Source organism: Manis javanica, chromosome 16, assembly GCF_040802235.1.
Source record: "Manis javanica isolate MJ-LG chromosome 16, MJ_LKY, whole genome shotgun sequence".
NCBI lineage: Eukaryota > Metazoa > Chordata > Mammalia > Pholidota > Manidae > Manis > Manis javanica.
The window spans coordinates 47913316-47935969 of record NC_133171.1 but is presented as its reverse complement, the minus strand read 5'-3'; the positions used below and the strand labels follow the sequence as shown (position 1 = coordinate 47935969).

The following is a 22654-nucleotide window of genomic DNA, read 5'->3' as shown; positions in this document are numbered from 1 at the left end:
GTATTCCAGATTGTATTTTCTACACATTGTGACCATGTATCTAATACTATGTTCATACGCTAAAACATGTTTATACTTTTTGGTGTTTCTTGCTGCTTGAGGTTACATATTCTCTCTTAACTTCTTAGTGTGGGAGAAGACAATTTAGCTTAGTTACATCTCAGCTCCCTTATATGATTCTGCTCTATGCATCCATTCTCCCAGAATAGTTATATCACTAGGACGTTTGGCCTCAAGGTTTAATAGTGGGGCTGTGTATTGATGCCCATCTCTCCATTCTCATTGACGAGTGGGGCACTAAATCATGACTGGAGCCCTGAGTGCCAGAAGCCCACGTGTCTGCCCTGTTCCCTACTGCTTCCTTGCTGGGGACTGTAGGTCCCTGTGGTTGCCTACGAGCTCTCACATTCTTGTGTTATGGAATCAAAGGTTTCCTTCAAAATTACATCAATTAACAACTATCCCAGAGTAGATAGTGGGTTGAAGACTCTTGTTTCCTATAAATTGTCTTTGGAGTGTCCTTTTCATTCAATGGGAAAGCAGAGGAGAGAGATAATGGGGAGGAAAAGAGAAAGTGCTGCCATCATTAGTTAGGAATGGAGTTGTCCTGCACTTCAGTGTGGGTCTGAGAGAAAATCTCTAAGTAGGTGGACAAAGTCTGCTGCTTTGCTACCCAGCAGTTGTCTGCCTCAGTGTCACCCTGACCTGCCAAGTGCGATGGGTAGAGTGTGGGCTTTGCAGCCAGAGCTGGGTTCACATCCATGCTAGCTATTGAAATTGTGTCACATTCTATGACCTGTGGAATCCTGTTTTCTCATCTGAAAAGTGGGAATAATTGTACTATCATAGGGTTGTTCTGGAATCAGAAATCATGTACGTAAAGTGCCTGATAGACACGTTCTCCCTGGATAATCTTGATATTGGGGTCATCTGTCCTTAGTTTCCTCACTGTTTGCTGACGGTTTTAGATGTAGCCTTGTAGGCAGGAATGGTGGGGAGGAAGAGCGGAGAGCCATGACCCACCTCCGTGTTCGAGGGCTGGAAGAGGAGCAGAGAGCTGGGAATGGTGATTCCCAAGGGAAAATGGGGACCAGGAGAGACAGCATATCAGAATTTCGGGAGGCTTTACAGACCAATGCATCCTACCTCATTTCCTAACATTCCCATGTAGCATGATCAACCATCCGTGTCTGCCACCGAAAGCCCCTCATCGGAGAAGTCCCCCATCCCCTACCACACAGGTCTAATGAGTCAGTTGCTGCCACTCACACTGACTAAAGTCACCACGAAGGTAACCCGCTGACCTCACTCCAGGAGCTGTGCTGGCTTTAGCTATTTCAGGAGCTGGGGGCTGTCGTGGAGGAGCTTGCTAAGGGCCTGCAGGGAGGCAGGGAAGGCAGAAACCATGCTCACGTGATACATGCACCTCCATCTCTGACTCATGTCTTCTTCTTTTTCAGATCACGCAGTGTAAATGACAACTGGGAGTTCACACAGAGCTTTGTGCAGGATTTGGTGAACAGATTTAAAAAGTATGGCTTTTCAGCTCTGTGTTGCAGGGCGTTTTCCTCTCTAACTGAGTACATTGGTATTTAGATGCAGTGTACATGGGACTGCCTCAGGTTGCAAAGCTCAGGGCAGTGTTCTGAAGCAGGAGAGAAGGACAGATCCCATTTGTTTTCTAAGATCTCTGCAGCCTTGCTTGGCTCCTTCCTGGGAGTCAGGCCTTGTTTTCAGGGGCACAGTCTTCCCTGGAGGACCTCATAGATTAGGAACTAGGCAAACTACTTAACACTGTAACTAAACATCTGGATGTGGAAATTTTATCTAGATCTTGAAGGATGAGAAATACAGGGTAACAAGAACCATGAAGGTCATTTGAGCAGTAAGAGGTCTGTTTGGCTGAACATGATTAACATGGGAAGGCTGGGCGATGAAGCGAGAGGTCAACTTGTGACCAAGGCAAAAGAGGCCAATAATGCCAGGAAGCAGGGCTTGGATTTCCTGCTGTGAGCCATAGGGAGCTCTGGATGATGCGTGATCAGAGACGCTGGTGGGACTCCAGAAAGGCAGGACTCCAGCTGTACTCCAGGCAGAGAAGTCTCATAATTGTGGGCAAGAGCCAGGACCAGTGGGGAGCTCATATAGGGACCTGTGGGAACAATGTAACTAAAGGATAATGAGGGCCAGGCGATCAGAAGAGAGGGGCCAGAAGGTGAAAAGGGAGAGGAGAATATGAATGGCTGATGAGGGAGGATAATTTCTTTGAGATGAGGGGGAGAGAGTTGGGGAAGATGGTCCAGGGAGGAGGAGAAGTGAAAGTACCAAGAATTTGACAGGAGAGGAGAGGCCAGCTTGGGAGGGCCCTCGTGGAAGAGTATGAAGCTGTCTATCTCCTTGTGCATGCAGCAGCCCTGTGTGCATGTGTGTGTGAGAGAGAGAGAGAGAGAGAGAGAGAGAGAGAGAGAGAGGCAGAGAGAGTAAACAGACTTTTGGGATTTGGGTCTACAGGGTGCTATGCCGCACTCTGACAAGAGGGCTGCACGCCTTCCAGGCCTCATAATCCTTCACTAAAGTGATGAGAACTTCTGGAGTCCAGGAAATAGACTCCACACTAAAAGAGACAGAATGGAGAACAGGGAGCTTGGTGGGCACCCCCTCCCTGTTGCATATCAGCATCACTTTCAGCCTGTGTGTATAGGTGCTCACAAGCCCATGTTTCCTCCCAAGCCCCAAACAGCGTATGTCGTTCATTACCTACTCGACACACGGCCGCATCAACATGAAGCTGACCTCGAACAGGTAAGTGTTTCATTGATCCCCCAGAGCCGACCCAGCAATCAGGCCACAGGGAGGGCCAGGGAGCAGAGGGGGCCCCTGAGCCCACACTGAGGAACCCACTGGTGTGCAGGCACGGCTGCCCTGGACCCTCCCCTCACTGCCCTCCGTGACCTTCAGCCCTGGCCCCCTGGGCCCCACTGCCACTTCTGCACTGGCACTGGCTGGATCCTGTGCTAGTAGACAGACTCCTCCCCTCAGAGGCCATCCTGCCACCTGACCCTAGTCCTTCCCTCCATGCTCTATGCTTTCCCTAGAACAGGCTGACTGTGAAGATTCCCTGATCAGGTGGAGCAGATGTGGGGGGCCTTTTAGGACAGAGCCTGGCACCTGCTGTTGTTTGTCAGTTTCTGTCCTGGGCCGCTGGGGAAAGAGGGAGACAATCAGAAGCAGGGAGGAAGGGATGGGTATCATCCAAGTGTGGGTGCTTCAGGAGGGGAGCACATTCCCAGAGAGTCTGGTCAGGTGAGCCCAGGAGTGGGTCCTGAACACCAGGCTGGGACAGGGTGCTGGAGGAAGGCCCCGTGGGCCTGCATCCCAGGAGGGTCTAGGTGGGAGGTGGGACGTTATGGAGCTTCTGAGTAGCAGGGAGGTTAAGATTCTCATGGAGGAAAATGACTGGAACCCCCCTGAGAGTGGGAGGAGCACCAGACAGCGCCTGAGGACCCTGCACTGGAGGGTCCCAGGGCCTGTGGACAGCAGGGGCCAGGGTGAGCACGGTGACCTTGCCAAGCTCTGCCTTAAGTGTGCGCGTACAGTGTGCCCTCAGCAGGGCCCCCGGGGGGCGGTCGTGCTGCCAGTCACACTGTGATGGAATCGCAGCTGGGATCTCCCCGTACTCACCATGGACAGTCAGGGTGGACCCCTGGGGAGGCCCCCAGTTCTCCACGGCTTAGAGCTGGGCACGGAGAAGGCCAGGCCTCACCTACGGGCCTGGAAAGCAGTGTCCCCTCGCCACCCTGCTCACCTGATACGGGCTGAGAAGGTGGGAAGCAGGCCAGCCAATGCCAAAGGCACAGGACAGAGGGCCGGGGCAGGGCTCCTTGGCTTGGCCGTCTCCCGTCCAGGCAGGGCTGCATGCAGTGCAGATGGACAAGGACAGCCTGGGGCTGGTTGTAATAGGCAACTCCTCATTCCATCTCCCACCTCCTCTGACTTTTTTTTTTTTTTTCCAGAAAAAAAATAAACAATGCGCTTGTTGAATTGCTCAATGTACGACCTTCCGGAGGCATAAATATGCAGCACGGATTGGAAAAGGTACAGAACCTAGATTTCTGAGATGTGGTTGTGCTTTATCAAGTTCTCAGAGGATCATCATTGGGTCATCTCACTGTACCCCCAAAACACTTTTTCCTTCATTTTGTTGCAGGCCAATGAGCAGATCGAAAGAACACGAGCTGCAGGTAAGTGAGCTGCTTCCTGCCTTCTTGGCGATGGTGTCCGGGGAAAGAGCCAGGCCTGGGCCTCAGTGAGGTCGGTGCAGACCGTCCCTGGCCGCATCCAAGCTCTGACTCGTGGAGCCAGCTGCGTGCCCTCTCTGAGCGGCAGCCTCCTGCTCCGAGCAGTGGGGATGAAAACCACCCCGTGATGTCCCGCTGCACAGCAAAGGGTCGCGTGTGCGACTTCGCGGTTCCTAGGAAATCTGAGGCACTGGCCCTGGAGCTGGGCTGCCTGAAGAAGAAGAAAGGGGGAAACCCAGCTGGTCCTAGGCCAGTGGGGCCTCCGTGTAAGAAGGAAGCCTGACCTTCCCCCTTGCTGAGCACACATTCCTCCCTGACTCCTTCTCCATTCAGCTCCTTCCCTTGGGTTGATGCTCCTGCTCTGTGTCTCCCGTAGTGTAAAAGTCTTGTGCTTGCCAGAAACATCTGCATCTTGGCTGTAGGGTCTAGGAAAGATGTGGGGCCCAGGGAGAGGCATTGAGCTGGGGAGGGGGTCTACTGCTCACCTGCCTCTGACCTCAAGCCCTGAGGCTGGGTCTACAAGTGCCCGTGGGAGAGCTGTGCGTGAGGTCCTGAGCTGGAACAGGCCTGCATGGACCTGCGGGAGTCTTGCACAGTAGGTGTGCCCACTCCTGCTTTTGCTCATCTGGAAGGCTGATGCTTATCCTGTGAAATTGCTGGACTTGCCTTTCAGGGCAAAGGTTGTACTGTCTGGTAGAAGTGACAGTTCTGTAGGAAGAACCCTAAGCTGGGCCTAGTCTCCTCATCTGCAAAGTGGGTCCTGGGCTAGGGGCCCTTCTTGTTGCATGATAAGCTGCAAAGCCTTCCAGGCATGTGGGAGGCAGGTGCTCAGGTCGGGGTGGCCTTTCCCCAGGAGGGTGAGGTGTGGCGAGCAGTGCTCGGGTCCTGGAAGCCTGTGACAGTTGCTCTCATAGACCCAGACATGCCCTGCCTCTCCCACAGGAGCGAAGGTACCCAGCCTCATCATCGTGCTGACAGGTGAACAACTGCTGCCAGAATCATTTGCAGAGACACAGGTTGAAGTGAGTCAAGCCCATCGTTACCAGCCTTTTGGTCCACATATTTGGACCAAATTTATTATACCCAACACTTCCTCTTTCTCAGGCTGCAAAATCCAAGCAGTTGGGGGCAACTCTGTATTTCGTGGGTGTGCAAAATTATCAGCTATCCCAGGTAATTCTGAGCAGGTAACGAGGGGTCACTTGTGAGTCTAGCTGGGGAAAGCTTCAAAGATGGCTCTCTCAGGGTCACCCAGAGGATGGGCCTGTACCCACCAAAATGTGCCTGGGGAGTGGGGTCGGGGCCCTCTCCACTTAGACTGGGCCCAGGGAGTTGAACGATGTGCAAGGTGGCCGTTCAGAATGAATAACAAGTGTTGTGTAAGACCTGCACAGCAGAGGCAAGGGTGGAAGAGCTTTCCCTCCCCTGAGGGTGGGCTGCTGGTGGATGCCAGGGTCTAGCCCCCGGTGTCTGTCTCCTGGGATGGGGACCTCTGGGTCATCACCCCTGGCTGTGGGCTCAGGTCATCTCCTCTCCCTTTCAGCTGTTGGAAATTGCTGGTGAAGAGGATCATCTGTTTCAAGTGGACAGTGGATACCCTGGACTGGAAGACATCATTGACCCAGTGAGTGAGGGTGGATGAAGGGGGCTGCACGCCATGCCCCCGCCGTTCACTCCCATGACCCTGCCACTCGCCTCACTCTATTTCAGCTCATAGCAAGGTCATGTGTGCAGATTACGTCTGTGGATTTCTCCGCTATCTGCAACAGAGGTAATTACTGGAGTCACTGTTGTAAACACAGAAGTGCGTGTGTGTGTGTTTTGTGAATGTGCCATGTGTGTGGTGGGAGTGGTGTACGTGGTTCCAGTTTGTGCGGTGTGTTTGAGTGTACTGTGTGTGTGTGTGTGTGTGTGTGTTGAGTGTGGTGTGAATGTGTATAATATGCTGTGTGTGTGTGAATGTGCTGTCTGTGGGGGGATTGTGGTTTGGAATGTGCATTGGGTCCATAGAACGTTTGTGTCAGGTACGTATGTAAGTGTGTGTGAGGTATGGTGCCTGGGGTGTGCTGGGGATGGGCATGTGACGGCATCTTTGCTCAGGTTTGTAATGGGCTCCCTATCACTTTAACAATGGCTGGGTGACCGTACTGCAAAATGACTGCCACATAAGTTTAGTGTAATTACTTTCTTTAATCTCACAACCAAAAGATTAATTAGGAAATATAAAAAACTGTTTTAAAAAACCTAAATGACACTACCAAATGGGACCCAACCACATATAACCAGGACAATACGTCAAACTATTTAGAAACCACCCCAGAAATCCAAGTCTGATTAGTATTTGAAATGTAATTTGAGTGGGTAAGGGACCTCTGGGATGATGGTTTCCAACGGAGCCAGCTGTTGGGGACAGCTGTCTGACTCCCCATCATCGTGCTGGAACAGGCCTGCATGGACCTGCGGGAGTCTTGCAGAGTAGGTGTGCCCACTCCTGCTTTTGCTCATCTGGAAGGCTGATGCTTATCCTGTGAAATTCCTGGACTTGCCTTTCAGGGCAAAGGTGTACCATCTGGTAGAAGTGACAGTTCTGTAGGAAGAACCCAAAGCTTGCCAAAGTGTGGAGGTGGCCTAGCAACCCCACACATGGGGGCCCTCCCTGCTCCTCCTGGGTTAAGCGCCCATCTGTGCAGCCAGTTTGACATCTTCATTTCTGTGATTATGTCTGCACAGACACACAGGCCATGGCATCTGACTAACATGACAAGCCACAATTGTCAGTGACCAGTGAGGGTGCCAGTCACCATTCATCCCCCACGGCAGCCAAGATGAAGTGACAGGTGCCTGCCACATGCCCTCTACCAGTGTGGCCCAGAGTTTTGGCTCTGATCTGTTATACTGCTGCCTTCTTGTCAAAGGCCACTACACAGAGTGACAGTCACTTGAAAGTACAAAGCAGAAACGTGGCCCCCCAAAGGAAGTAGAAGAACCCGTTTCAACAGGCTGCCCTGAGGAAGCAGGCAGGGGCTGGGCATGAGTCTCAAGGGCTCCTCCCTGCCCCTAAGCCTGTGCCCCAGCCTGTCACAGGTACAAGTGCTCAGAAAGGGGACTTACCCACCCCAGGCTGACCACGGAATCTGAGGTCACTGGCTGACACCCTGCAAGGCAAGCACCCCTCTGCTCTAAACCTCATTTGCTGCAGAGGTGGGGTTGGGCAGCTAGGCTACTGTAAGCCCTGCCTCAGTTTCCCACCCATCCTCTGAGGCCCACCGCACAGGAGTCTCACCCTCAAAGCTGCTCCTGGTGGGCCGCCCCCTCTGCCTCCCTCTGCCTTTGGTCTCTGCCTCTCATTAGGCACTTATCATCCAAGCTGCACAATGACTTCTGCTGGGCTCGGTCCATGATATTATTTCTATCATGCAGCTTTCTGTTTCCAATCTTGTGTTATGCAAAGCTTAAAATGTTCAGCATTGGAAACAATTGTACGATGAGCCCCCATCTCCGCTAACTGGTCCTCAGAATTCCTGTGTGACCATATTGTCTGGTCACGTGTGGAACCAGTCCTTGCTGGCTCTCGCTCTCTCCTTCAATGATCCATCTGATTTCTGAAGCACCTCACAGTGAAATACCGACATCGACATCAGGCTACCTCCCATGAAACCCTTCAGTCTGTGTATCTCAAACTAGGGACTAATGATCGTTGAGAGTTCTCTTTCTGAAATGCAGAAATGGTAACGGTGCCATCTGACAAGGCTGGGAATTGCACAGGACCCTGTGTGAGTCAGCCCACGGACATACAGAATTTAGCGCTGCTCAGGAAACCCCCCTGGATGCCCTCCCAGTTAATTGCCTCCAGCCCCGCCCCTGGGAGCAGCTCCCCTCCTGGCATTTCCTCCAGGCAGTCCTCTGCTTTGCACTTCTCCTCGGTGGGCCCACGTGCTTTGAACGCTGGCTCTGGCCTGGTGCACTGGGCACAGCGGTCTGACATTCATCCTGCCTGTGTATTTGCTGGGGATGCTGGGGCTTTTCACCCTCAGGGGGCCATGCTGGAGGAGGGGCCTCGAATTGTTTTCCTTATGAGACTGGCCATTGCAGGGCCTTCTGTGCAGTAAGGGACCCTCCTGCCACCAGCCTGGGTAGCCACTGTCCCTCCACTATGTTGAGAGTCCCCGTTGGTCCCATCCCACTCTCTCCCAGGAGAACTGCTGTGACTACTTGAGTATACATATGTTACATGCCTGTATAATGAGAACTTGATTACACGTGTGCACACCTATCTCAGTAAACTTGAGAAGGATATTTCCATATTATTGGGATTATGCACTACATAATATTTTCCAGCCATCTGCACAGCAATCCGTTACATTGAAGGACCAAATTAATTTAATTAGTCTCCCTTGTTCAACAGTAAGATTGTTCTGAAGGAGATGCTACTACAAGCCTCCCTGTGGGGTCTTCCCAAGCATCCCTCTCTGTGGGCATGGGGCAGGGTTCTCCTGGGATCAGTACCAGCAGTAGAATAGCTGCAGGCAGGGAACATACAGGTGAACAGTGGGTGAGCAGTGTGGGAATTCTCTCCACGAGACTGTGCCGGGCAGCACGTGGTATCCCAGCCCCTACCTGGCCGCCCCAGGGCAGTCAGCTCCCGCTGTGCCCCTGCCAGTCCTGGCGGTCAGCCACCCTTTGTCACCGCCAAGCTCCACCTGGCCTTCCCAGGAAGCTGCCTTCCACCCCCTATCCTTGGATCCCGGGCAGACTGGTGTATAACTTTTCTCCCAGAAAGAATGTCCTCTCTTCCAGAAAGGATCTGTCTCCCGTCCTGGGACTGAAGGTCCCTCTGCGCCCTCAGAGCTGGTGGGCAGCGGGAGTGTAGCGGGGGAAGTACAGCTCCCTGCAAGCTGGCTGTGCTCACTCTTGGATTCACTTTCTTCTTGGGGTTTTTGCTGTTGGAGGAACAGGGTGAGGGCAGGTAGAATGTAAAAGGAGCAGCTGTCTGGGCAGAGCACAGTCCTTTAACTCAACATCTCTTCTGCTCAAAACCCTGAAACCTCATCCTGGCTCCACATGCCTACAATTCCCAGAGTAAATCAGACCCCTGAGAGCTGTAGTTCCTGCAAGAGGGCAAGTGGCCAAGAGCAGGGCCTGAAGGGCAGCAGGGACACAAGGCAGGGTACGACACATGGTGCAGAGGGGCGCTGTGCACCGTTCCCAGGGGTGCCGGCACCTGCCATGCTCTGGGCTCTCAGCCCTGCCCGGAGCTGCCACACTCCCTGCGTGTCACAGACACGGGAGTAGAGGCTGTTGCCAAATTTCCCCACAAGGCTCAGGCCAGCTAGGTCCCCTCTAGGGTTTCAGGCTCAGCAGTCACAGCACCATGAGTTGAAAACCAGAGGCCAGGGTGTTCCAGAGGAGCTGCGTGATAGCTTTTCAGCTGGGTCTAGAGCAGAGGTGGCATCCTCTATGGTCCTGGATTGGGCACTGACAGCAGATCCTGACCCTCTGACAGCCAGGTGTTGGGGAAAGCCACGTATCCTATTGAATCCCCACATTCTGTTTCCACAAGAATGGGCCTGGCTTCTCTGGTTTCCATTCTTCCATAGGCCCCCAGAAAGAGGGGGGGGGTCAATAGAGAATTGACTCCAGGTGACAGAAAGTCCCCAGGTCCCTAGGTGTGCGTGTACAGCTCAGACATGACACAGGGCTGACTCACCAGGATGTGTTGGCTCCTCTCTCAGTTATGTAAGGGTTGCCTGGTCCCTGCCTGTGCCCATTCGGGGCACCTTGGTATTTCAGAGCAGAAACCTGTGGCTGGGTTTGCCCCTATAGAGGGAACTAGGCTGGGTGCCTTTAATGGATGGACTTCGTGGGTCATGGGAAGTGGGGAGGGGCCCCTGAGTGCTCTAGGCACAGCCCAGGCTCCTGAGCGTGGGCCCTCAGTGAGCAAAAGGAGAGGATTTGGCCAGGGGTTTGCCCAGATGTTGGTTCAGCTACAGCTGCCTCCTCCCTAGAGTTCATGGGGATTCTGTTTTGGGGGCGGCCTGCCATAGTTGTGATCTGAGGAAAATACCTCAGCGCTTCCTCACAGAGACATTTGGATATTACTCTTGCAGATACAAATGAAGTCAAGGTTATTGGAAAAGGTTTTAAAAACATACAGAAGGATGAAGTTGTGTGTCAGTTTCGACTTGGAAAGGAAATGGCAAGTAAGTAGCCCCTCCTTTCCTCCAGTGACAGCTGTCCCACAGCAAACCAGACCTTCAAAGCCCGTGCTGACCATTTGCTATGTACACAGTAAAAATAAGCAACATGGACAGTGGAAGGGGTAACTGGTTGGGAGCCTGAGCACCTGCCACTCGTGCCCAGGACTTAATCAATCCCCAGAACCATCACACACCTGGGAGCAGCCTCTCCTGCAGCCCTGGCTGGGTGTGGGGTGGGGTGTGCCCTAAGAGCTGCATCCCCCTCCCTTTCCTGGGCTCTCACTTCCCTTGAGAGGCAAGGACTCGAGTCCATTAGTCTGTGGGAGGGAAGTCGAGGCAGCCCCAGGGCTCTGAGTCTCTGCCAGGTCTCCCTGCATGGTGTGTTCACTTGAGATTGAAAGATGATGCCATAAAAAATCCTAAAGGATCCACTCCAAAACTACCAGAACTAATGCCTGAATTCAGCAAAGGTGCAGTATACCAAACTAATACACAGAAATCTTTCCCATAACCATACTTAGCATTTAGTTTTCATTATAAGTTCCAACAAAGGGGTAAGAATGTTCAGAAGGTCGTAGCTAAACTGACAGTTGAGTCAGCAGCACGGTACTTGGTGTGAGGTAGGTGCTCTGAGGAAGGCAGAGAACAGAAGCCGACATCTGCCAAAGGGTGGGCTCTGCTTGCCAAGGGCCACAGGAGGGAAGACGGGGATGTGGGGACATGTCCATTCACATTATTTGCATGTAAATTTCTTCCAGGAATAGAGGCTGTATCTGTGCGAGACACCTCCATTACATGCCCAGGACCGAAGTTAAATAATCAGGGCAAGTAAGTGAAAAGCTCAGGGAACGGGTCAGATTTGGCACTATGGCGCGACCAGCGGGGGTGGGGGGGGTGCCTCCTCTGGCCGAGCTGCTCACACCTGTTCTGGGAGGGCTCAGAGCTTCCTCTGCACCCACCTGTGTGGGTGGTCCCCTGAGGGGCTGTGACCCCCTGTCACCCAGGTTCTGTCAAGGAGGGCAGGATGCAGGAGGGGATGGGCCCCAGGGATGGTACCTTTGGCCCAGGCAGCCTTTCAGGGCCAAGCCAGCATACCCTGTCATAGGAAAGAGTTTGGAAGGGGACAGCAAACAGCCCGCCTGGCCACTGAGCCCATGGCCACGAGGGCATCTGGGCCATGCAGGGCTCCTCACGGCCTGCTCAGCCTTCATTGCAGAGGTTGACCTCATCTTGCCTGGGGTGGGCTCTCCTGTCCCGTGCTGCCTCCTCTCTGGTGTCCTGAATGCCCACTGATCAGAGCCATTACAACGAGGACCACTGTCAGACTGCAGGTTGAGCCAAGTGTACGCACTGTGCCATCTGGGCTGCTGGTCACCGTCTGCCCTTTCTGTGCTTTAGGGCCGTCTTCATTGATATCAGCCTGAATAATGGCCTCTCCTTTATCAAGACCGATTTCGATGTCAGCAGGAGGAGCTGTGTGACCTCCACGGTAAGACTGCAGCCTCCCTCTGGGACTATGCTTAGTCCATTCACTGGATGGACAGACACACTGGGAAGCACAAGGCAGGAGCAATGCCCAAGGCAGGCCCAGCAAGCAGCCTGTGCAGCTGGGCACCTGCAGCACGTCACAGCCACTACAGCCCCTTAGCCCTTCATTGGGGAGCTGTGCCCCGACTCTCAGAAGTGCCCTGGGAGTCCCTCTGTAAAAATGTCTGGGGCTGTGGACCCTGAAGGCACATGACACCGACCACTTGGAGCTCCAAGCGGACTCCGGAACAATGCTGAGACCGGCCCCCTGACTCCCACCTTGCCGCCTCCCTGGCCTGGTTCTCCTGGTGGGGAGTTCAGAGCTCCATCTGGGTCTGGCTTAGGTGAGGGGTGTAAGCTGGAGGCTGTGTGCCGGGAGCTAGAGCCCAGGCCCTCAAAACTTGGGTCCCAGACCCAGGAGCCCTGGAGGCTGGGACCACCTGTGGCCCTACATAGTTGAGGTGAATTTCCACAGCACTGGTGCTCCGGTCCAGCTGTGGGTACAGCCCCTGCCCCCAAGCCTGGCTTCCAACAGCCCTGACACTCCTGTGCATGTCTGTTTATACTTATCCCTGGGTGTCTGCTCACAGATCAGCAGACAGAACTGACCCATTTGCCCATCAGGAGTACCAACCAGTGACAGCCGCCCTTCAACAGGCACATTGGGAAAAGAACTCAGGAGCCAGCTGGTGTCTACTCCCAGCACAGTGGCTTCTCCCCCAGCCTTGGCCTGGCCTCTCCTTTCCTCTGCCCTGCCTCCTGGGCACTGAGTCAGTCTCGCCCTGTCCCTGTCACACTTCTCTGAAGCATCTCACTTGGTGTAACGGTTCAGCACTTGCAGCACCTGAGTGCACAGATGCAGTGAGCTTCTCCTTGGCCATGAGTAACAACAGGACAGGAGCCCCCATTCGTTATGGGTCTGCCCTGTTCTAGGACAGGCTATGAACTCTAAACCTCACAGGTGTCCACTCACTCGCTCCTACAGATGTGGAAGTGCAGTTTCAGAGGGTCTGAGTGGCTCTGTGGAAGGGGGCAGTGAGGGCAAGGCTATGGGAAGATAGACCCAGGGTGCTGCCCTCATCCTGCAGACCCCTTCATCCCGGCCTCAGCAGCGCCCCCTGCACCCTCTGTGTGCCTTCACTGGTGTGCTCCTCCCCAGGCCCCTGTGCTGTCAGCCCAGGCGTGCAGTGGGGGCTGCCTGTGGCCCAGCACAGAGGATGCCGGACTCCCTGACAAGGCTCTGAGGCGGAGCCTCTGTGCAGGGTCTGTGGCCCAGGGCTCTTCAGGGGCCCTGAGGATCCAGCCCTGGGCTCCTTGGCCTGCTGGGCCCTCTCAGAGTGGGACAGTCTGAGTGTAAAGGTGGATTTGGAGGTGTGGGGTGGGATGCCAAGTGATAGGCACCTCAGGTGCACCGAGGACTTAACGTGTGTGCTTTCTTCAGGAGAGGACCCCACCTGCCCTACTGGATGCCGTATCACCAGCTGCCCAACGACATACCCTTCCACATGCTGTGCCGGGTGTCATACGACATATTTACCCGGATGAAAAGTCTTCCAGTCCAGTCCTCAGTATCAAAACTCTCTACTGGGCTGTGCCTCTCATGGTGCTGCCCTTTCTTGTGCTGCTCTGGTGTTGTATCAGGCGACGGTGCACTGCATGTGTGAGTGACCCCTGACTACACAGCCCTGTGGCCCAGGCCCTCCCCAGCCCCCCAAAGTATCGGGATTCCTGGCTGCCCCAGAATTCCGCCTGTGGGAAGGTCCCATCAGTTCCGAGGTCATCAGCTGAGCATATGGAGGCTCAGAGCTGCCCTCCCATTCCTGGGCACACAGCCTGGCCTCTAAGGAGCTTTGTGCCTCAGGCTTCCCTCCCCCTGAGGAGAAGTGACCCCAGGCCCTGACTCAGGCTTCTGAAGGACTCAAAGGGACAAAGGCCAGGGAGAGACCTCTACTGTGGATTGGAGAAAACACAGATTCCTCCTGCAATGATGACCCCACAGGGAGGGCCAGGTGCCCCAGGATTGCTCTCCTCGGGGGCAGCTGTGCCTTTACAAACAGACATGGCCTCTGCCCATCTCTGGAGCCCTGTCCTTCCCTCCCAGTCACTACTCAGGACCATGTTGTGCTGGGCCCCGTGCTGGGCAGGGGGCAGAAATGAAGTGGCCCCAGTCCTGCCATGGCAGCTCCAGGTCTGCTGTCTCGACTGGCCTCGGTCCCTGGGGTACTGGGGGAAAAAATGTCACCTTCATGGCATGTGGCCAGTGTCCTGCCTAATGAGAGCAACAGCAAAGGGCAGAGGCGGGCCCCGGGGAGGACGGGCGCAGAGGCCTGGCTAGCTTGGCTCCCCAGGACAGGTGTGGGGGCTCTGGGGGAGGGACCCCCAGAGGTGTGAGAGGGCAGCACCAGCAAGACACCTGCAGGTCTGAGATCTGCAAAGTGGGAGCATGAGGACAGGAAGCCAGGGTGCTGGGTGGATTTCCCTGAGTTCTGGGCACAGGGGCGGTTCAGGGTGTGCGAAGGAAGGGGAGGGAGGAGCAGGAGGGGAAGGGGAGGAGCTCTTGTCTTCATACGACCTAAAGGCTGCTGATGAAAACCACCTGGTTAGACGCCTGTACCAGCACCAGGCATCCCAGGCTGAATGTCCCCCCCGGGACGCACAGGGAAGTGTGGGCTCAGCTCAGGCAGGTGGAGCCAGCTGGCCACAGACCCGCACGCAGCGAGCACCCAGATGGACACCCAAAGCCCTGTTCTGTCCCTGTGCTGCAGAGCAGGTCCCCTCCTGGGGGCATGGCTGAGCCAGAGCCCTTCTCACCCTGTGTTTATAACTCCATCTTTCTATTTCCCAGAAGCCACCACCAAAACCAGACACGGTAGGTCATGTTTGGTTGTGGTGTTGCCAGAGCCTGAGGGCACACTGGCCTTCACAATGAGGTCCCCCTCAGCCTAGGGAGATCCCCCCGAACCCTGTAGCTCTCATGCCCTGAGCAGAGAGAGAGGGGCCCCCTTTAAGATGTGGGACTCACAGTGACACACAGAGGACACCCTTCTCGTGCTCCCATCAGAGCCTGACCAAAGGCCTCTGTCACTGAATTAGCAACTCGGGCCTGTTTCAACAACTGCTATGATTCCCACTGAAACAAAGGGGCATTTGTTCAGTCTTCAAGGGCCTGTGTATAGGAGCCTCTTCCATAGGACTCGCTGAGTTATGGTAAAGAGGCTCGGGTTTCAGGACCTGGTCCCCTCCTCTGGGCTCTCATGTATGTGGCGCTGCATTTCACAGGCCTTCATCCCTGAATCCTGGCTGAGAGAGGAGCTCTGGTAGGGTTGGCCTTTCAGGGCAGCAGGGCTAGGGAGAGTGGAGGGCATCTTATGTGCATTAGGCTGTGAGGGAGGCCCAGCCCAGGTGTGCACAGAGCCCAAGTATCAGATGAGCAGGCATGGCTCACCTCAGGTGGGTGTCCCGGGGCAGGAAATGAGGGTCTGGGTTTAGTGGAAGGTGGGCCTCCCTGTCCGGGTCAGTACCCTGTATGGATGCAGGTGGCCTGGGGAGACCAATCTACCAGGGTCACGTGAGCACAGCCCTGTCCTTTCAAACCCTGGCCACCCTCTAAGTCACAGAGTCCCAGGACCAGGTCTGTCTAAGGGAGCTGCCTCAGGGAGTGAAGGGGATGTGACAGAATTTCTTGCCCTTTTGGGGAACAGCCTTATTTGCAAACTAAGAGCTTGCTGGCTTTTCCCTAGGATGGCTCTCTCCTAAGGGACAGGGTGCGACTCCTTGGTCCTTGAGTTCTGCCAGCAAACATTGCGGAATGGCCAGGAAGTGACAGGTGCAGGGCAGCAGCTACAGCGTCCCTGCCCCAGGAGCTGCCTGCAAGGAAGCAGACACTGTTTTCCCTTTCTAGATTCCGGGGTCACTGGGAAAGAAGTGCCTCATGGTGATTATGTCGTGTTGTAAGAAAGGTGAAACGACAGCGCAGGTGAGAAGGGCCCTAGACAGGTGCTGATACCCCAGGCTGGGCTGAGGGAGGACAGGGGCAGCCGGCTCCTGCCCCACAGACACGGGCCCAGAAGGCCGGGCTTCTGTGGTGGTGAGGTTATGGGTGCTGGGCTTCGATCACCTGGCGCCACAGTACAAGACACCGTCCCGGCCTAGAGGCCTGGGAGAGAGAAAAGGCACGAGGGCTCATATTCCCCCCCCAACCCTGGCTGGTCCCAGCCTCCGGGGCTCCCCCTTGGCACGGGCGCAGGCTTCTGGGTGCGGGTGGCTGCCCGACAGGTGCCAGTCCGCGGTTCTGGCAGAGCTTGTTGTCCGCCCCAGCAAAGTTTGGGCTTCAGTGGCCCTCAGGTGGATCGGGGAGAACAAACTGAACGGCACGAGCCCACACAGGGCAGGGACAGCTGGGGAAGGTCTGTGCCAAGTTCTTTCTGCCATTAACACTCCCCGGAAATGTGAGTGTCAGCTGCTGCTCTTGCAGAGGTCCCCTCCGCAGAGTGAGGGAGAGAACTGCAGGGTCCCTGTGACCCACTGGGAAAGGGTGACAGGCACCTGGAGGAGGGGCCTGAAGGACCCCCATCCCCCAGGAAGAAGTTCTGGGAAGCCCCAGAAGCCTCTGCACATGGCTGATGAGACCAGCAGGGCCACTGCCTGGCATCAGAGGTTCAGGTCTCCTGTGGAAGGTGGGCTCTAGGTTCTGACCAGTGGAGTCACAACCCGGAGACACCATGCAGGGACAGGGGCAGGTACAACAGGGCCAGATAGAGAGTTCAAGCAAGGGGAGGCAAGCGACCAGAGTGTGGAGAAGAGCAAGCTGCTAGGATGGCCTTCGTGCCCAGCAAGGTGAGGGTGGGGACTCTGAGCAACTGTCTGAAATGGTCACCTTTCCAAGGGCCCAGCTCAGGCGAGGAGGGTAGCAGAGTGATGGGTTCTGGGCATGTACAGCTGCCCAGGGTTTGGTCAAGCCCCTCATTTCCACCTCTGAAGTCGTCCCAGCAGTGCTGTGAGCCCCAGGTGACCACTTCTTTCCCAGAGGTCAGGGAAGTGGGCAAGGTTACCCCAACAGTACGTGGCAGCACACAGGATTTCTTACATGAACTGAGCTCGTGCTGAGGAGAGCTGTGCCCTGTGCACGGGCTCCCCCCATCTCCCCTGCCACAGCACTAGAGACCCCAGGACTGTAGTGTTCCAGCTGGACATCCAGACCCTCTCACAGGTGCTGGGGTTTTGGCTCCTGCTCTTTAAGCCTTCAGTGTTAGAGTCTAGGCCTCAAGGTAATGATGGGCTGAGAGGCTTCGGTGTCACTGGGCCCTGTAGTTTCTGCAGAGCAGGAAAGACCCCAGCCCCACCTGATCTCAGCGCCAGCCAGCCAGCCCAGTGTGCCTGGGGGCATGTTACCAAGGAGTGGCCTTGTGGCCTTGTACCTACTAACAGCGGCAGCCTTGTTCACTTCTGCTCTGGGAAACAGCCTGTGACTCTGCCCCACTGCCTTCAAATCCCAGAGGAGTTTCTCTCCTAATGCTCCCTTATAGAGCATCCCTCCTAGACACACACACACACACACACACACACACACACACACACACACACCACACCTCCACACACACACACACACACACACACACACACACACACCCTCCTAGACACACACACACACACCTTCCTAGACACACACACACACACACACCCTCCTAGACACACACACACACACACACACACACATCACACACTAGACACACACACACACCACGACACACACCACACACCCCCCCCCCCACACACACACCCGCACGCGCACACGATTCTCTTCCCCATTGCCTGAGCCCATGGCGGCCCACAGTTCATGGGAAACGACCCTCGTGGATCCATCATGAGAGTCAGGTTCAGGATGGAATCTTACCCTCTCACTGAACGGGCGCCCCAGGCAACAGAAGGGCTCCCAGCAAGGGTGACCCATGCCACCCCCTCTCGAGGTCCTTTTTAGGCAAAATGGGTGTCATTGTATAAGCTGTTGCTTACACACATTTAGGGAATTTGATCAGAACAATTCTAAAGTTGACTTGAAGAAATAGACAGTTAAGAATATGCCCAAGAGAAACAGTTAATCTCTTTGGGACCTCCCCGTGGGCAGAAGAAGGCTGACGTCAGTGCTGAGAAGGGAGATCCAGGTCCAGTGTTCTGGGGCTGTAGGGCCAGAGTGCCCCAGTTTGGCCTTAGGAATGTGGCAATACGGACAAGGTGGGGGGGGACGGGTGAGTAGAGTCTACAAATGTGCAGTTGGCTTGAGAGGTCGGGGTGTCACCGGGCCCCTTGTGGCCTTTCATGCACTAACATAGGCAGCCTTGTTTGTTCTGCTCTCGCAAAAAGGTCAGGGGCTAGGCCAGGGGAGTGTACAGCTCTCAAGCGGAAAAGCACCAGGGGCAGAGTGGGACCTTAGGGACACACAGGGCAGGGTCACAGGCTTTGCATGCATGCAGGCCAGGCTGGTGACCAGTGAGGGGCTTGGCGGTGAGGAGTCTAGCAAGGCAGCTGGGCCCTGGAGCTGGATTCCCAGGCAGAGGGGAGGCACAGCTGAAGGTGGCAGCTGCCAGGAGCTGCTTCTCGGGGAAGGTGATTTTGTGAGGCCTGCAATAGGGTGGACCAGAGCCAGGTGCCCAGGGGAGAGGAGACACTCTAGTAGGTCTGAGAAGGGAGGCCAAGGGCCTGGCTAGGAAGTAGATACACAGGAAGATGAGAGTGGACTTCCTGCCAGAGACGGATGAGCCTAGGACAGGATATGGGCAGAGTGTGCTCTGAGGCTTGATGCAGGAAAGACAGGTTCTCGGAAGCCTGATGTTAGCACGCTCCATGGTGCCCCTAGGTAGACCTGGCAGGGGGATCAGTGGGATTCAGGCCAGCAGGACAAGGGTGGGCTTGAGAAGACAAGGAACTTGGCCAACCCCATGAGTGAGGGAAACTACAGCCTTCAGCCCCCGCTGGAAGTTGCGGAGTAGATTCCGGGGTCACTGGGAAAGAAGTGCCTTACGGTGATTATGTCGTGTTGTAAGAAAGGCGAAACGACAGTGCAGGTGAGAAGGGCCCTAGACAGGTGCTGATACCCCAGGCTGGGCTGAGGGAGACCTTCTCAGTGACTTTCTCCCTCTCTCCTCTTCCCCACAGACAGGTGATTCTGCTGTCCCCCTACTGACGCCCGTCGTGGATCATCCTGCCGCACACAGCATCCACCCAGCTGCCATTGCTTCATCCTCAGCACCTGCTCATGGTGCCAGGGTGCCCAACCGGACCAGATGAATGATGCCACTCATACCTGCTGCAGCCTGGACGCTCTGGAAAGCCACTCTGCAACTCTCACCCCATAACACGATCTGTACAGCACCAAAACTCCAATATTGTTTTTCGTTTGTGTGTTATTGTTTTAAATTTTGGTATGATTCATATACACTTAAATGAGCAACATTGTGGTTACTAGATTCCCCCCCATTATCAAGTCCGCACCACATACCCCATTACTGTCACTGTCCATCAGCATAGTAATATGCTATGGAGTCACTGCTTGTCTTCTCTGTGATGTACTGCCTTCCCCATGCCCACCCCCTACATTATGTGTGCTGATCGTAATGCTCCTTTTCCCCCTTCTCCCTCTCTTCCCACCCATCCTCCCCAGTCCCTTTCCCTTTGGCAACTGTTAGTCCATTCTTGGGTTCTGTGATTCTGCTGCTGTTTTGTTCCTTCAGTTCTTGCTTTGTTCTTATACTCCACAGATGCGTGAAATCATTTCATACTTCTACTTTCTCTAGCTTGCTTATTTCACTGAGCATAACACCCTCTAGCTCCTCCATGTTGTTGCAAATGGTAGGATTTGTTACCTGCCACTTGAGGAGTATCAGCCCCTTAGGTATCCCATGTTGCAGTGGGACTTGGTGTAAGTCCCTTTTATTTATTTTATTTTATATTTTTATGAAGGTATCATTGATGCATACACTCTTATGAAGGTTTCACATGAAAAACAGTATGGTTACTACATTCACCCTTATTATGGAGTCCCCCCTATACTACATTGCCGTCACTGGCTGTCAGTATAGTAAGATGCCACAGAGTCACTATTTGCCTTCTCTGTGCTCCACTGTCTACCCCATGTCCCCCCCACACTACGTGTGCCAATCATGATACCCCTCAATCATCTTCTCCCTCCCTCCCCATCCACCCACCCCCACCCCTCCCCTTTGGTAACCACTAGTCCCTTCTTGGAGCTGTGAGTCTGCTGCTATTTTGTTCCTTCAGTTTTGTTTCGTTGTTATGCCCCACAGATGAGGGAAATCATTTGGTACTTGTCCTCCGCCTGGCTTATTTCACTGAGCATAATATCCTCCAACTCCATCCATGTTGGTGCAAATGGTAGGATTTGCTTCTTTCTCATGGCTGAATAATATTCCATTGTGTATATGTACCACCTCTTCTTTATCCATTCATCTACTGGTGGACACGATGCTTCCACATCTTGGCTATTGTAAATAGTGCTGTGATAAACGTAGGGGTGCGTATCTCTTTTTTTAATCTGAGAACTTGTTTTCTTTGGGAAAATTTGTAGGAGTGGGATATTTATATTTTTAGTTTTTTGAGGAACCTCCATATTGCTTTCCACAGTCATTGAACTAGCTTACATCCCCACAAGCAGTGTAGGAGTTCCCCTTTCTCCGCATCCTCACCAGCATTTCTTCTTCTTAGTCTTTTCTGTGGTGGCCATCCTAACTGGTGTGAGGTGATACCTCATTGTGGTTTTAATTTGCATTTCTCTTATAGTCAGCAATGTGGAGCATCTTTTCATGTGCCTGCTGGCCATCTGGATTTCTTCTTTGGAGAAGTGTCTGTTCAGATCCTTTGCCCATTTTTTAATCGGGTTATTTGCTTTTGTTTGATGAGGCATGTGAGTTCTTTATACATTTTGGATGTTAACCTCTTCTGTCATTTACAAATATATTCTCCCATACTGTAGGATGCCTTTCTGTTCTGCTGATGGTGTCCTTTGCTGTACAGAATCTTTTTAGCTTGCTGTAGTTCCATGTGTTCATTTCTGCTTTTGTTTCCCTTGGTGTTAAGTCCCTTTTAGAGCAGACAGTGCACTCCTGCTTGGCTCATCAGTCCAGGCCCTGCTGAAGGGCTACAGCCAACATTGTCTTTTGCACTAGATGCAACAAACATTTTTTTAACCATTGGGCCACATCAGAGTCAGGCTTTCCTTCTAGCCAGCATAGCTGGGCCAATTCATCTGCTTCATCAACTCATGGAGATGCCAGCAGCAAATAGCGTCTGCTCTTTTTCAGAATTTTGATGAGAATTCAGTAAGTTGGTGAGTCCATTCAAGCTACTTCCAGGGAACCCAGCCTCGTGATCAGACTGTTCTGGATCTTGAATGTGGTGGTGATTACAGATGCTCACAAAGGTGATAAAATTGCATAGAACTACACACACACACACACACACGTGCATGTAAAAAATCTGCATCTATGGATTCCTTTAGATTTTCTACATGGTATCATGTCTTATGCCTTCCTTACTAATATATATGCCTTTTATTTCTCTTCTTGCCTCTCTATAATGGGGAAGAACTCCAGTACAGCTTTGAGTAGAAATGGTGAGAATGGATAGCCTTGTCTTGCTCCTGATTTAGGGAGAAATTCATCAGTTTTTCACCAGTTTGATGTTAGCCATGGGTTTTACTTAGATCTTTACCAGGTTGAGCAAATTCCCTTCATTTCCTAGTTTGTTGAGACCTTTGTCATGAATAGATATTGTATTTTATCATATGCTCTTCCATATTCCATTGAGATGATTTTTTGTTCATTAATAAGGTGAATTATAGTGACTGATATTTGAATGTTGAATCCATCTTTTATTTCTGGAAGAAAAAAACCCACTTAGGTATATTCTTTTTATAATGCTTAATTCAATTTGTTAAATTTTTTCACATCTGTACCCATGGACATTTTTTTCATATTTTTTTGTGGTAGTAAAATATTCATAACTTACCATTTTAACAATTTCTAAGTGCATAGCTCAGTGGCATCAAGTACATTCACATTGTTGTGCAACCATCACCATTGTCCATCTCTAGAACTTCTTCATCATCCCAAACTGAAAGTCTGCACCCATTCAAAACTAATTTCTCATTCTCTTCCACTCTAGTCCCTGGTAACCAGTATTCTGCTTCCTCTTTTTATGAACTTGATTATTCTAGGTATTTCATGTAAGTAGAATCATAAAATATGTGCCCACTTGTGTCTGCCTTATTTCACTTCGCATGATGTTTTCAAAATTCATCCATGTTGTAGCATGTCTCAGAATTTCCTTCCTTTTTAAGGCTGAATAATATTACATGGTGTGTACATACCACATTTTATTTATCCATTCATACATTCATCTGTCAATGGGTAATGGGATTGTTTCCACTTTTGGCTATGTAAAAACCCTACGGACATTGGTGTACAAATATCTACTCAAGTCCTTGCTTCAATTCTTTGGGTATATACCTAGAAGGGGAATTGCTGGATCATATGATAATTCTATGCTTATTTTTTTAAGGAACCTCCATACTGTTTCATTTAGTAGTTTAGCCATTTTATATTCTCACCAGCAATGCAC

General features: G+C 53.0%; 1 protein-coding gene across 6 annotated transcripts in view; it reads left to right on the top strand.

Moving 5' to 3' along the window:
• LOC140846912 (anthrax toxin receptor-like) overlaps positions 1 to 22416 on the top strand; it is a 48194-nt gene extending 25778 nt beyond the window's left edge. For 4 of the 6 annotated variants that reach the window (XM_073225175.1, XM_073225180.1, XM_073225178.1 and 1 more), the window contains 14 exons: positions 1461 to 1532; positions 2731 to 2802; positions 4014 to 4095; positions 4208 to 4241; positions 5241 to 5320; positions 5403 to 5471; positions 5842 to 5922; positions 6009 to 6069; positions 10406 to 10498; positions 11254 to 11323; positions 11894 to 11984; positions 13464 to 13682; positions 19009 to 19083; positions 19175 to 22416. In XM_073225175.1, coding sequence (XP_073081276.1) covers positions 1461 to 1532; positions 2731 to 2802; positions 4014 to 4095; positions 4208 to 4241; positions 5241 to 5320; positions 5403 to 5471; positions 5842 to 5922; positions 6009 to 6069; positions 10406 to 10498; positions 11254 to 11323; positions 11894 to 11984; positions 13464 to 13682; positions 19009 to 19083; positions 19175 to 19306 — 1231 coding nt within the window. In that variant the 3' untranslated portion in view covers positions 19307 to 22416. Of the gene's footprint in view, positions 1 to 1460; positions 1533 to 2730; positions 2803 to 4013; positions 4096 to 4207; positions 4242 to 5240; positions 5321 to 5402; positions 5472 to 5841; positions 5923 to 6008; positions 6070 to 10405; positions 10499 to 11253; positions 11324 to 11893; positions 11985 to 13463; positions 13683 to 15923; positions 15999 to 19008; positions 19084 to 19174 lie in introns of all 6 variants that reach the window. The other 2 variants (XM_073225176.1, XM_073225179.1) reach the window with 2 other exon arrangements.
• Positions 22417 to 22654: the final 238 nt, after the last annotated feature.